The sequence below is a fragment of the Phragmites australis genome, chromosome 1 (genome assembly GCF_958298935.1).
Source record: "Phragmites australis chromosome 1, lpPhrAust1.1, whole genome shotgun sequence".
NCBI classification, from domain to species: Eukaryota; Viridiplantae; Streptophyta; class Magnoliopsida; order Poales; family Poaceae; genus Phragmites; species Phragmites australis.
Genome location: NC_084921.1, coordinates 3305812 through 3319884, shown reverse-complemented (window position 1 = coordinate 3319884; position 14073 = coordinate 3305812). Strand labels below are relative to the sequence as shown.

The window sequence follows — 14073 nt, the reverse complement described above, 5'->3', positions numbered from 1 at the left end:
GGAAAGAAAGCGAGAAAGGGCCCATCGTGCTAGAGCGGCAGGTAAAGATGCCCTGATAAAAGGCAAATATCCTAGGTACACTCAGTAGAGAGCATCTATTAGAACCCAACATATCTCTTTCCCTAATGTATGTTAGATTTAGCAGCGGCACGCTATTTGATTACTCTTTAAATGTATCGTACATACCAATATTTATTGTCGTCAGCTCTTTATGGTTAGGATCTATTCATGCTACGATAAAAACCTCATGTCACATGTAATATTTACCAGTGTATGTAACATCTGTACCGGGTTCTATACTACTTATGCTTTACAACTACTATTGTAGTCTTTTATGTGATTTTTTCAGCTACATCCCATTGTCGGATAAGCGATTCTATGATTTATTTTACATCTTTTTATTCCATATAAGAAATAATTTCAATCACAAAATAAAAAAGTGATATAATATTTTATCGATAGAAGAAAAAATTTCGGCTATTCCGACGCAGGAGATAGGGTTCACGTTGAGCTCACGGGGATTTTTCGTTTAACCGTTTAGCGAAAAAAAGTTTTCCGTCAAAGGTTTGGTAAAAATTAATTTTCCATGTACTTTTTAGCGACGATTAGTTTTCATCTAACGGTTTGACAAAAATAGCCTCGAAGCTGCCGTCGATGACACGTCACCTATTTTTGTCATACTGTTTAGCGAAAATAGTATTTTCGCCGTATTTTTTGCCCTACCGTTGGACGAATAGATATTATTTTTAAACTTTCTTTATTTTTGGTATTATTTCTGTAATATATGAAAAAAAGTAATATTAAACTTTTTTTTTTCAGAAATCTGCTTCCAAAACTCTGACACGGATGAACCAGTGTCAGAGTCTGCTCCGGTTCAACGTTGGACAATTGCCTCATGTTTACCACTTATGAGCAGCCAATTTTCTACACATGTATGCACGGATAAATAGATGAAATTCTTCATGCTTCAACGTATAATTGAGCATACCGATGTATTGTTTGGCGTACTTCCGCGAGGATTGGCGGTGCAATTCGTTGGTGCGGGCTCGAAGCTCAACGCTGCAGCGCCGCATAGAAAGCTTCAGAGGAACAAATGCATGATCAGAGCTTCATGGAGAACTTTTCCATGAGGAGACAAGAAGACTTGCTATACCATGAGTGGACTAGTACGAAATTAACAGTGACTGTTCTGAATGCGCATGTCCTAAGACCTATCGGAAATTCAGGATACCTCGAACATCAAACCCGCCATCTTGGAGAAATACATGTTCGCAGCCATAATCCTGGCTAGCAAGCACTCGTCTCTGCGATGTACATTCAGAACAGAAATGTTAACGGCTATGTTCGGAGCACACGAAATTCACCAAGTCCTTACAGGAAAAGCTTAGTGTTAGAATCATGGCAAATGCAACTCCGCAACATCTTGCATATATACGATCCATCTCAACCGTCTATATATTGATTCTCTCATATTCCGTCATGAAAATTTTCCTTCCAAGCACCTTAGGAGCACTGCGAATAGCGCATTTGCCAAGATGTAAGAACTGTTCGTTACCGTCGCGGTCACCACCCATCCAGGAGGAGAACTGATGAGCAGGGCGTTATAATAGAGGAGGCGCTCGTCGATGCCGATGTTCTTGAGGGCCGTATCGACGCGCCAGAGGAACTTGGGCACGCCGCTCCAGATGGTGTTGTGGAAGTAGCTCATCCCCGCCCGCATCTCGTCCTGCGGGGTCGGCTGCGTCCGCCGGATATCGTCCGTCCTGAACGCCGCAAGAATCTGCAGAGCACGACGCGAACACCTCATTCTGTATCAGTTTGCATCGTCCACCAGACCCAGTTGGCATGGAACATGGCACGCTAACGCATCGCTTGCCTCTGTCTGAAGGGCCTCGTCGATCTCCTGCCGCTCGTTCTCGGCGATGGGCTCGACGCAGAGCTGTCAGGCAGTTCCTAATCCTGAAACAAACAACAACGCACAAGAAGAAGGTGAGCTCGCCATTGATCAGGTGCAATGGAGCTCAGCTCATCGGCAGTGCTAGTTCACTGGCCTCTCGTGCTTCTGAAGGAGCGACCTCCTCACGGACTGCGTGGGGTGCGCGGTGAGGACGAGGTCAATGGTCTGCCTCCTGAGCGCGTCGAACACCTCCTGGGGCGCCTTGCCGAGTCTGCCCACCAGCTACTGGAACGTCTCGTCGATGCCGCTCCGGTCCTTCTCCGCCTTCTTGCGGTACACCATCTGGGTCTCCTCGGCGATGTTGGCTAGGTTGAGCATGTGCGAGAAGGAGCTCGCCACCATGATGGCGTCGCCCACTTCCAGGCTCGTCAGGAGCGCGCCGAGCTCGTCCAGCCGCGCTGGGTCGCCATCGCTGTGGTACTCCCCGGACAGCCTCAGGCACTCCTCAACCTACGCCGCGTAATTCACCAGCACTTCTTCATCATTTTGCAATCCGTGAAGCATCGAATCGAACTCACAAAAGTGCAGGAGATGGTGATCGTGTTTGTACCACTTGTCTGAAGTCGCTGCCGTGCAGGTCCTGGAGGATGTCCAAGAACCGCGCGACGAGGAGGGTCTCGTAGTCCACCAGGCGGTCGTCCTCGGACATCTTCTCCGGCGCTAGCGGCCGGAGGTGGGCGTCGATGGACCGCCGCACCTCGGCGGCGGCGCTGGCAGACCCGGCTATCTCGCCCACCGCCCTCGCCGCCGCAGAGGACACGCTCCTCGCTCGGCGGACGGTGCGCCGTGCGAGCTTGAGCCCCCTCCGGCTTTCCGGAAACCCCACGAAGAGGGTGAACGGTGCAAGACGGAGGGAGATCATGGTGCCTCGCGTCGTAGAAATTTGCACGCGCCTCAGGACATGGGGAGCACGGCGAGCTGTAACGAGGGAACGCCATTTCCCGGGCTTTTTGAAAGGGAGGAGGAGCAAGAGAGGACCATGTGGTGTCGCGGCTGCTAATATCATCGTCTCCGATGTGGCTAACCCCATACGTGCCATACAAATGTTTGATGGACGCTGTGTCGCTAAGTCGTTAGCGTGAAGATTATGAGAAATCAGCCTCTGCCTCTTTGGATGCATCCTGTGCCCCCAAAAGGCTCCTCTCTCTGGTACTTGAAGAGCTGCAGATGGCTTTTGATGAATTTTGTCCGTTCATTCATTTCCTGTAGGTAGAGAAAAATTGGACCAACAGAGACAGCCAGAACATCTCCAAAAAAAAGGGCGAGAACAACAGATGGAGGGAAGCTTCAAAATATTTTCCATGAGGCTATGACAAGGAACAGTGTCAAAAACTTGAAACAAACAAGTAGGAGGAGAAGACAAATGGAATTACAAAAGCACTAAAAAAAATAGGAACAAGAAACTGGCATACAATGTCAAGAATTTGCAACATTTTGTAGCCAATAGGTCATCACGCTCATTCAACAGAATTTTGTGAAAATATCTGCCAAATTGGACCACTTCAACCACTTGTGTTAATCACATCAATCTTACTACAATTGGAATTGTGTAGAATCCAAACATGTGTTGCCGTACTGACTAAATCTCAGTATCATGCAGTAGTATACGAAGTAGATATTCACTTGGACAATGACCCCTACTTAAATCATTACAACTGTTGGGGAGTCACCAACAACCAGCTGACGCCATTAGACTCCACCAGCCTAAGTCAGAAGACCACCAGATCAGAACCCCTCTGGAGGCCCCGGGCTTCGAGTCGTCATAAAGACCCAAGCCTCCGAAGCCCGTAGACCCCCAAAAGCCGCCGACCCCCGAAGGCTTGGGGAAGCATGGCCACTAGTACAACCAACAGGAAAGGGACTCACCGGGTAACATGATACCTGTCACAAAGTGACCGATATTTAATATCGATGTAATTGGTAACCGACTTATCACACTGGGCAGGACCAGCACCGTAGCTGATGGTCGGCCAAGCACTGTGACCACTTGTCGTAATAATGTTTTACGAGACTAGTTCTAATCCCGATTATACAGTAACAACTTGTATCTCTACTAACTACGTAAAGAAATGCTTGTACACTTACATCTTAGATAGCAATATAAATACTAGTATATGACCACCACATCAAGGGATGAATTTTTTTATCACTCTGAGCATGTTCTTTTATCTCCACTTCTCTTCAAACTTAAGCCACTCTAGTAAGTAAACTCTCACCACACCTTGTTCGTGTAATACCTTTTCTTCCACCACCAACAACAAATACTGCTTAACCAGAAAGAAAGAGTATCTTATGATAAAAATTGAAGTAGACCAGCACAATAGAATTAATTCTTGCATGATATTACAAGGAAAATCAAGGCTCAAGCTAGCTGGAGTCTAATCTAGGCATTTTCAGAACAGCGCTTTCAAGAGAGAGCAGCAACAATTGTTCATGCTTATTGAGATCATGCCATTCAGATACACGGAACCGAGCAAAAGCCTATCCTATTCGTTTCTACTATTAAGTAATCAGAGGGGATGTAAAGAACTTCCATGACATGATTCGAATGTCGAAGCACAACCATATGCAATTTTGCTACTGACAGTAAATTCTCATATGGACCCTAAAGGCTGAAGTGATCACTGCAATGTGAACTTGCTAAATTATGTCATCTGATGTCAGAAATAGGTTCTAAGAGGATTTGTACCCCTATTCCTACTGGTAAACTAAGACCCTGAACTAACTTAAAGAAACACTTAAATTCTTCATAGCTCTTGAATCAATTAGCATGCAAAAAGAAAATGGCAAAAGAACACAAAATTTTGCACCCCGTTAGAAGTCAATGGAAGCTTAATAGCTCAGCAACTAAACTATGTTTTAGCACTGTAACAGTAAGGAACAACAGATAGTACCTTTCTATCTTAATGGGAGGGTATTCATGATTTTTCACATTTATACATATTTACCAGAAGTTTTCATATAAACCTCGAGTAACAAATGAAGTAAATAAAGTAGATCAAGTTGTCTGGAATACAGAAGGTTCCACAGAAAACATGAGCGGACAGGGTTATGCAAATGAGACTTTTCACTTCAGAATTATTGCATTTGTCCAGGATAGCAAAAAGAAAGATGACTTTTTGCAACAATATGCCCCCATCTTATTATCATTGCAAAGAGATCTTTTTAATACAATGCTAGAAAAAATAGCTCAGCATGCTTATTTTTATCAGTTGATCCCACTATCACAAATAAATAATAAAAACAGATTTACATAATGTGGAAATGATCTAACATTTCCACAACCATAGAGACCTACGGTAGAATACACTAATATGAACTAAAAAAAAAGGTACAGAAACAGACCTGCAAAATCTAATTACAATGAGGAAAAGATGTTATTCACATTTTCCCACTTCATCTTGTAATAGTTGAATGTACAGAAAAAGACTACCGTACACATCCACAGTTAGGTGGTCATATATCACTCCAGTTATCATCATCACCTCCCTCCTCACTGGCCACAGCCTGATAATATGGAAGTAATCAGGGGGAAACCAAAAGAATAGCCCAAAAACTAATGTGAAGGGAAAAATTAGCACAATACTAACCTGCCGGATTGCATTTGCCTTCTCCAAAATAGCCACAACGTTGGAATTGGCGGTAGATTGTGATGAGGTGTCTGTCTTAGATGCGTTTGTTCGTCTTAAATTGAAGGTCTGCATAACACAAACATACCGACTGGTTAGGCTTTATAGGGAAAGGGCATCCTGTTGAGTATGGTCCTATAAACTATAGTGCATTGTATCATGCGGAAAGCGAGGCAAGAATCCAGAAATATCGAGTTGCAGGGTCCAACAGACTGTTATGCAAGTGCAATGGTCCACATATTCAAGATACCTTGCTCCTGATTTGTTGAAGCAACTCCTCCCTTTCGTCCAAGCTTTTAATGTCACTACATACAGCTTTTGACCTTTCATGTCCATTAAGCTTCAGCTGCTCTGACTGTAATAGTTTGTTAGGTAAATAAATTAAAAAACCCGAAAATGTATGCCACAGACAAACGTTATAAAATTGGTAATGAGCTTTCTAATTGCAAGAATCATCTTATCACTATCGGGACTTTTATTATTTTTAGTTGGCAAAACAAGCGGCCACAGGACCTCCATGCTGCATGTGGACATGTGTTGAACAGTGTTGTGGGTAAGATTGCTTTCCTGAATCGCACTTCGTCATATTTGGCCAACTCATCAGTTACATCAATATATTTTACCAAAGAAAAGCCAAAAACTTGTGAGGTCTTTCAAGGTCCACAGGTGTCCACAGTTGCTTTCTTGCAAGCTACTTTTCCAAACAGAGAAGTAACAAGAATACAAGCTTATCAAGAATAACATAACAGATTTTCAATTAAAAGAGCAGAACAAACCTTATCCCTGATCTGCTGAAGCAAACTTGATTTGATCTCAATGAAACTAGGAGGATTACTAATTTCTGTTACCCCTTCAGTTTTCTGAACATCCTACATACACCGAGCATATAATTTCATCGGCAAGATACAACAACAATTAATAATGCAAGTATTCAAATAAATGATCCATACCACTTCCTTAGTTTGCCCCTGTGGACCTGGTGGTGCAATCGGTGGAAGATGTTCGTCCTGGGCACAAGTGTGTACATGTGGTAGACTTGAGACTTTCCTAAGCATATCTTTAGCTTCAATGCCTCTTTCTTCTTCTAGCGAAGTTGTTTCTCTCATCATCCTCCACTGCATTGGGGGGAGAGGAGGTGGTGGTGGCAACTGATCTTCAACTAGCGGCAAATTCACTGCATTGTGTGGAATGGAGGTTTCACCATTTTGGTTATCGTTTCTAGACATCAAAGTATCAAAATTTGGAAGTTCTTCAACAGTATGAGATTCTAATGCGCCTAGTTCATTCTGATCCCCAATATCTGCAAGTGAAATAGTTGACTTCATGCCAGATAAGTTCATTTGCTCGAATCCCATATAGCTAGATATATGTGCTGTTGAGGATCCTATCTGACTTGAATCGTCACACAACTCATGATCCTCTAGTCCAACTCCATCTTCTTGATCCCACACCTCAGAGTTCGAATATAAACGTGGACTTAGATCATCGTATGAAGAATAACTATAAGATCTACCAAAAGTATCATCTTCTGACTCAGAACCATTGCCTGGCTGTGGAATGGAAGACTCTGAAAGTAACTGAAATGTTGGTAACATCATATCATCGGAATTTTCATGAAGATTCCCATCACAGAAATCTTGGCTCAATTTTGACATCTCAAATGCACTCATAGGGTGAAAAGATATTTTCATATACTCAAGTGGCGGAGACGATTTCTCAGAGTAATGGCTGCTAGAAAAGATTGATGATTCGGGCAATCCATTCATTCCATATTCTGTTTTCTTCTGAAACTGAGATTCCTCAAATACTGTTTTGCTTGGTTCTATAATAGGATTTAGGGTAGGTTCATCATTTGCACTTGCATTAGTGTTCTCTCTCCCAGATGGCATAGGAAGATCGGTATATTTGGGAGAAGTTCTTCTCTGAAGTGTATTAGCAAGAAATCTTTGTGCAATGCTTGAAAAGCTTGATGCAGACACCATATTCATATTATTCCTACCAGCCATGTCAGTTGAGTACTTTTCAGCACCATGTTCAGCACTTTCTTCAGATTCTAGAAGCTCACTTATTGAAGTATGCTTGCCAATCATATTATTGTGATCAAAGGATGTGGAAATATCAGAGGACCCATCGGTTTGACTATGAACTGAATCATTTGCTCTTGCTGCTGATTGATTAGCCCCTGAGCTGTTGGGGTTTGCAGAACCAGGACGGATACCAACAAGCTTTCCCACAAAGCTGCTGGTAATTGATGTGTTTCCATTTGGAACATCTACAACTGCTGATTCAATAGGCTTTGAACAATGCAATTCTGTTAATTCAGTTGAATGGTGCTGTTGAGGTTCTCTAGAATCAGGTGGGGAATCCTCCCTTGGGCCATCTTGGGCACCAAATACCGGAGGTTTAGATGGTTCTAGTCCAAACAGCCCAGCATTTGTCCACAGAGACGATACTCCAAAAGTAGTAGAGGTATTTGCAGGAACATCTTGAGTTGTACATCTGCTCTCTAACGGCTCGTTAAGAGGCTTGCTCTGTGAATTAGAGATTTCAGTAGCACCACAATCACCAACTTCCTCATGATTCTTTCCAGGATAATCCTGAGGCCTACTTTCAGAAACAACACATGAATCATCAGATGTATCACCAGGTGAGCTTGTAGCAGCAGGTGACGTCTTGAAGGCCTTATCAGTCGGCATGTTGGAAATGGTAGATCCAGATGCAACAATATCAGTGGCTTCATCGATAAAATCACTAGCATTTTCTGCATTACTTTCATGGATCTGGTTGACAGAAGCGGACTCTTTATTGGAAGGAATAACTGTATAGGCGGACAACCCTGGTTCTGAAATCTCAGGAACATCTCCAGAACCATCTTCTGCCTTAATCTCAGGTAAGATATTGTAAACAGGGAATGTTTCGTTGGGAGGTATAGTTGTATGGACTTGCAGTGCCGGCTCTGAAAGCTCATAAGGATCCCCATGAGCACCCTCTCCAATACTATCATGGATATTAGTGATGACAGATGGCTCTTCATAGGGACTTACAGATGTAGAAACCAAAAATTCTGGCCGTGAAATCTCAAGAGGATCTGCATTCGACAGACCAGGAAAATCAACTGTACTTTCAGAAGTAAATTCAGGAACAGAGGAATCAGGATGCTGTGAAACAATATTATCAACTGCCCCCACTTGAGGCACTTCAGCATTGAAGGAAGGCACTGACATCACTTGACTTTTAGTTTGAAATTCAGCTTCAGTTTCTGTCTCAGATTCCAGTGTATTAAGTGCATCCATGTAGTTGTCTGCTTCACCTGGAATTTCATCATGGTTGTTCAAGACTGATGGCAGTAATGGTGATTTTGTCTTTTTAAATAAGGCCTCTTGTTCCTCCAAAGTATACACCTCCCTATGGCCAATTTCTTCATGCCCATGGCTAATACGAGTAGGTTCTTCTGCTTCTGCATCTTCAGCCTTAACCATAACAACATCATCACAGTAGACAGAACTTTTAGACATGATAATTGCAGCTTTTTCATCCCATTTAACAGGAGGTGATCTAGCAACCATATCATCTGGAAGAGAACCTTGCTTCAAATCATCACCCAGACAATCCACACTGGTACAGTTAAGTAGTATGGGCGAAGGGGCATCACTGAGCTTGTGCAGCTTAGTATTTGATGACTTGCCATGGCCATTCTCATGAGGAACTGCAGAAGGCTTTGTATCTAAAGCTTGTTCTACTGAACTCAGTCGTGTCTTGGAACTAAACGAAGAAGATCTGCTTATATTGTCAGGGTTAGTTCTTGCATCAGGTGTAGATCTATGCTCTGAAAAGCTCTGCCCATCGGTGCTGGGAGATGCAAACTGCCTGCTGGGAAAATGCACTATTAAAAATGCTGTTCTTGATGTGTCATTGAATAATTGGGGTGGTGTGTGTGTGTGGTGCAGAGGGGAGGGGAGGGGGGGAATAATAGATGAAGACAGATACACAATTACAGGTTTGGGATGTGTAGCACCTGTTAGCAAGTTGGGCAGCAGTAAGTGATCGCTGCAATTCACCACTCCTATGCCTGGATGTGGCATATGGTTCCCTTGGTCGTGATCCTTTTCTCTGTCCAAGTTCAGAAGCTTTATTAATTATTTCGGCAAGTTCCCAATACGGCATAAAATTACATCTGCCAAACTATCATGAAACATCAACGAGCCACAACCATTCAGTAACAGAAGCAATGAAGCAAGGTGACTCAGCAATGCATTTAGCAGTTATCAAAGATCTCCTCGTGGGTTAACCATTTATGAAGCTAAACATGAAGCACGAAACGCGTTCCCAAATATATTCAAGCACAACGACAAATTCAATTCTTAGCCTTTTTAAGGAGTTGCTACTTCTTTCTTATACGGGAAAATTAACCACAATGACAAAAAAGATGATACCATCCCATGCAGTAATCTCAAAAGTGAAAATACTAGCATGTGCATGATAATGCACAAGAATAATATTCTGATTTCTAACTGAAATGGGAGTGAATTACAAAACGGTTGTATCTAGTCATTTAGATCGATGCCCTTTGTGGTTCAGCAATGTCACACGTACATTGGTTGGATGTTCAATGTTCTTATGTGTATTATGTGTTAAAATTTTAAGAGAGCAACGCGCAATATCGACTTCAAATATTGAGAATGAAGAATAGAACCTTGATTTTCTGAGATCTCTTTTCTCTTTGGAGATTAGCAGTCTTGTCAGCTCTCATCATATCCCATGCTTTCTTGAAGTAGGATGGATCAGAATATCTCTTTAAACAAGCCCCGGCGCCAGCATTATCAAATCTGAAAGGTAATAATTTCAGATACCAAAGAATGCTTATTAAAGAAAAAGTCAGTACTTACTTATCGAGAAGGTAAAGTCGTGGTGGATCTCGGCATTCTTCATAGGAATCCATCATGAAACGAGGCAAATCACTGGATAGCAGGTGATTTTGCTCATTTTGAAGCTGAGTGTGCCAATCAGAGCCTGTGTTTTATAAGTGAATTCAGTGAAACAGTAAGATGATCTTAACTCAAAGAACTGGGTATGAACCAGAGATATTCAATTACAAGTGTGCAGTAGCAATGGGCCATTTTGCACAATGTTTAATCCTAATGGTAAAGCTAAAGTCAAATTTGGTATCACTAACCAAAGCTGCTCCTACATCCATACATGGTCTGTTTAACTTTCTGTACAAAAGATTATGTACTGATTTACTGACACCAATTATAACATCCCGGCCCGGTAGCCTGAGTGGCCCATGTGGTGTGTTGTGGTAGTGGGTTAGACGGTTGGTCCCAGATTGGAAGTTTAAAGCGAGTAGTACTAGCGTATAATCCCTTTTAAGAGAAGTGAGGACAAAAGCAGAAGCGAAGTGCTATTCATGTGTAGTCCTGTCTCACATAGGGGCTGAGCGTTCAGCGAATTTGGGACCTAGCTTGTTACAGAATAGTATAATACAGATGGTATAACCCAATTGGCAAATTTGAGCACGTTTCTGGTTGAGCTTTGATGTTTCTGCTATAAATTTGATGCAGATCAGCACCAACCAAATTCAGCTACTTTCCGTCCATTCTGATCAGTTAGTGCCTTAGTGGACATATCAATGTAAATTAAACGGTTAAAATGATTATTGAGGGATTTAACTACTATGGGAAATTGGGAACCCTTAGCATGGTTTTCTACACTTCTAATCGGGGTATTTTTGACATTGCTGAAATAAATGGATAGTTACCCGGTACATATGCAAAATGTATGTGGCTCTTCTGATTCTTCACAGCTTTTTCAAGAGATGGAAGTGCTGCTTCAATGTTCTGTACTCGAGCCAACACTTTACGACCCCTAGCAGACGTAGCTATAACTTGCTCATGTAGGTCATGGAAAACATCAGCCGCAAATCTGGTATGACCAAAGTATCTCTTAGCATTGTAACTTGTAAAGTAAATTTAACCACGAGGCATGATAAATAGAGAACTCAAGCAAACAACCATTGAAGCCAACTGAAAGCTAGCACATCAATTTCACCAAATATTGTTGTGAAATATATACAAACATATAGTAGTATATCAAGAATCATGGTGCGTAATAAAAAATGTACTAAGCATTAATAGATAAAAACAAGTTCCTCGGTATGGTGCCAATTTTTCACTAGCAAGAAATGGAAATAGTGAGCAGCCATGGAGACTCTCCAAACGAAATTAGCAAAGACTCCTCAAGAACAAGAATTCTACAACATCAACCCAGCCAAAGTGCACCCATTCAGCCACTAGACAATCAAAAACAGAACCTTACAGAATCACCAACTACATCATAAGATAAAAAAGGCAACATAAACACATGGTAGCACGAGATCTTACCTAAAACCTCCATGTCATACCCAAAACACACAAACAATTCACACCAATTCAGCAAAGCATGCCTCCTAAACCAACCGAATGCGGACAAAAACCACCTAAATGGACTAGCAGACTTGGCGATTACATCATATGCCGCTCCAAAAATGTGTAACTTTAGCACTATCCGGTTCAGTCCTAACATTAGATCTCAGAAACAATACCAGAATGCCGCCACTGCTAAAAAACGGCACTCGATTCCTTCCAGGTGGTGCCACAATTTTCGATGGCCGGCACACAGAAACACTGCTAGAATAGTTCGTATAGCGCAGCACTCCGCTCATTCAACCCAAGCGAATCCAACCACCACAACGCCAGATCCCACTCCTTCATATCACTCCTCCAATAGGAGAAAAAACAAAACACCCCAATCAGCGCTCAAATCCTCGCCGGAAACCGCCACACACTTAGCACACCAGATCCCAACCCTGAACCACAGAGAGGCACGAGGCCGCCGAAACGAAGTACACATAAAGCAGAGCGCGTGAGGCGGCGACAAAGAGGGCCTTACTCCGCGAGATCTCCGAGCTGCCGCAGGATCCCGACGAGCCCCGCGACGGTGACGCCCTCGAGCAGCGCCTTGGGGTCCTCCTCCCCGGCGCCTTTCTTCCCCACTGCTCCAGCCCCAGCTCCTGCTCTGCCGCCGTCGCCGTAGAGGTCAGGGTCCCCCAGCCCCACCTCATTCCGCACCTCGAACCTCACGAGCGGCATCGCGTCCACCCGCCTCGTCCGCCTCCTCCTCACCGCCTCGGCGCGGCGGCAGCCCTCATGCCGCTATAGACGCCGACGCGACGCCGCGACGGCTACTTTTTTGGTGGTGCGGTGGGAGTGGGAGCAGGTGCGCCGGCTCACTCTTGTGGCTGGTTGCTGCCTCCGCAACGAAGAGGAGGAGGGCGGCTGAGGGAGCGAGGTGGACTGGAGGAGGAGGAGTAGTGGAGGCGACGCCGACCCGTGGAGAGCGGAGGGGAGAGGAGGGGGGCGCGTCGGTCTCCGACAACGTGCGGTGCGAAAGAGACGGGGGGAGGAAAGGCAGCGCGGCGGCACGAGGGGTAAGTGGCGCGGCGGTGGGGTGTGTCGTGCCGCCTTGCTTGCTGTTCCAGTCAGACCGCGATTTTTTTTTTTTTTTTGGTCTTCCGTGCTCTGTCCGTGCGAGGTGTGGAGTCCGTTCGCTAGTCATCCGGGGTCATGAACAGGGATCCTATGAGCCGTTGATCTCAGATGGATGTAGACAAAGATTTAAGATCTACAGCACAGTCCTTTTACAAACAGTAGCATCATACAGTACTTTGTGAACAGTACCAGTACCAGCGATGCAGTACTTCGTGATCAGTCGCTACTCTAACAAATTAGACTTCACGCTCTTAAAGTCAGAGGATCACAATCCTTTAGAGACATGTCAACTGTTATTTTGTACGATATATGAGAAAATGTTGCTATCAAGTGTTGAAAATATTTATATGGAGTATTGAACAGATGTTAATTCCCCAAAATGATATGAGAGGATGATGCTTGCTTTTACACAAGTTATTAATCTTTTGGATGATGGAACCTTTATTAAACTATATTTTATTATATAAAAAATATAACTGTATAAATCTTCTCTCACAACTTTTTATAAGAAAGATACACGACAACAAAAACAAAGGAAATAATGGCGCGGCCAAAAGGAGTAACACTTCCACGGAGAACGATGATGATGAAGCATCTGTCCGTAGTTTAGCCTGTCATTCAAAACGGAGAAAAAGCTCACCGACCACTACTCTAAGTGTACGCACGCTGCTGCCATGGTCTCTTCGTGCCCCTGTGGCTGTTAAATCATTACAGATGACCTATTGATCCTTTTGAGTTGTCCTTTTGGGGGGTTTTGGGATCTTAGGGTAGACCTAATTATTGGACCAAGTGTTTATGTGAGCATTTTGGTACTTGAGGTCCAGTATAATCAATGATGGTGGTAGATTAGGTGGCAGTGGTGTTCGATGATCCTGTCTAATTCAACAGGGAACACGCCTCAATGTCTTCACGATGTGCATGGGGAACCTGCGTTACCACGTTGATCAGGTCCTTGAGACTC

General features: G+C 43.6%; 2 protein-coding genes across 5 annotated transcripts; both read right to left on the bottom strand.

Moving 5' to 3' along the window:
- Positions 1-2053: 2053 nt before the first annotated feature.
- On the bottom strand, positions 2054-3105 carry LOC133918792 (uncharacterized). The gene is made up of 2 exons (XM_062362896.1): positions 2508-3105; positions 2054-2407 (listed from the first exon to the last, which is right to left on the bottom strand). Exons 1-2 carry the CDS (start codon positions 3075-3077, stop codon positions 2180-2182), a joined length of 798 nt encoding a protein of 265 aa, XP_062218880.1. The 5' UTR covers positions 3078-3105; the 3' UTR covers positions 2054-2179.
- Positions 3106-3565: 460 nt separating this feature from the next.
- LOC133918620 (SCAR-like protein 2) lies at positions 3566-13061 on the bottom strand. 4 transcript variants are annotated; one of them, XR_009909830.1, is made up of 11 exons: positions 12514-13061; positions 11345-11508; positions 10473-10596; positions 10280-10412; positions 9602-9696; positions 6537-9456; positions 6363-6455; positions 5837-5941; positions 5548-5655; positions 5303-5464; positions 3566-3838 (listed from the first exon to the last, which is right to left on the bottom strand). XR_009909830.1 is itself a non-coding variant. In XM_062362616.1 (10 exons), the coding sequence occupies exons 1-10, from the start codon at positions 12711-12713 to the stop codon at positions 5414-5416; spliced, it is 3993 nt and encodes a 1330-aa protein (XP_062218600.1). In that variant the 5' UTR covers positions 12714-13061; the 3' UTR covers positions 5074-5413. The 4 variants fall into 4 exon arrangements, 2 of the variants coding, with proteins under 2 accessions (XP_062218600.1, XP_062218762.1); XR_009909826.1 differs by lacking the exon at positions 3566-3838 and adding an exon at positions 4077-4221; XM_062362616.1 differs by lacking the exon at positions 3566-3838 and having other exon boundaries at positions 5074-5464.
- Between the last annotated feature and the right edge of the window lie 1012 nt (positions 13062-14073).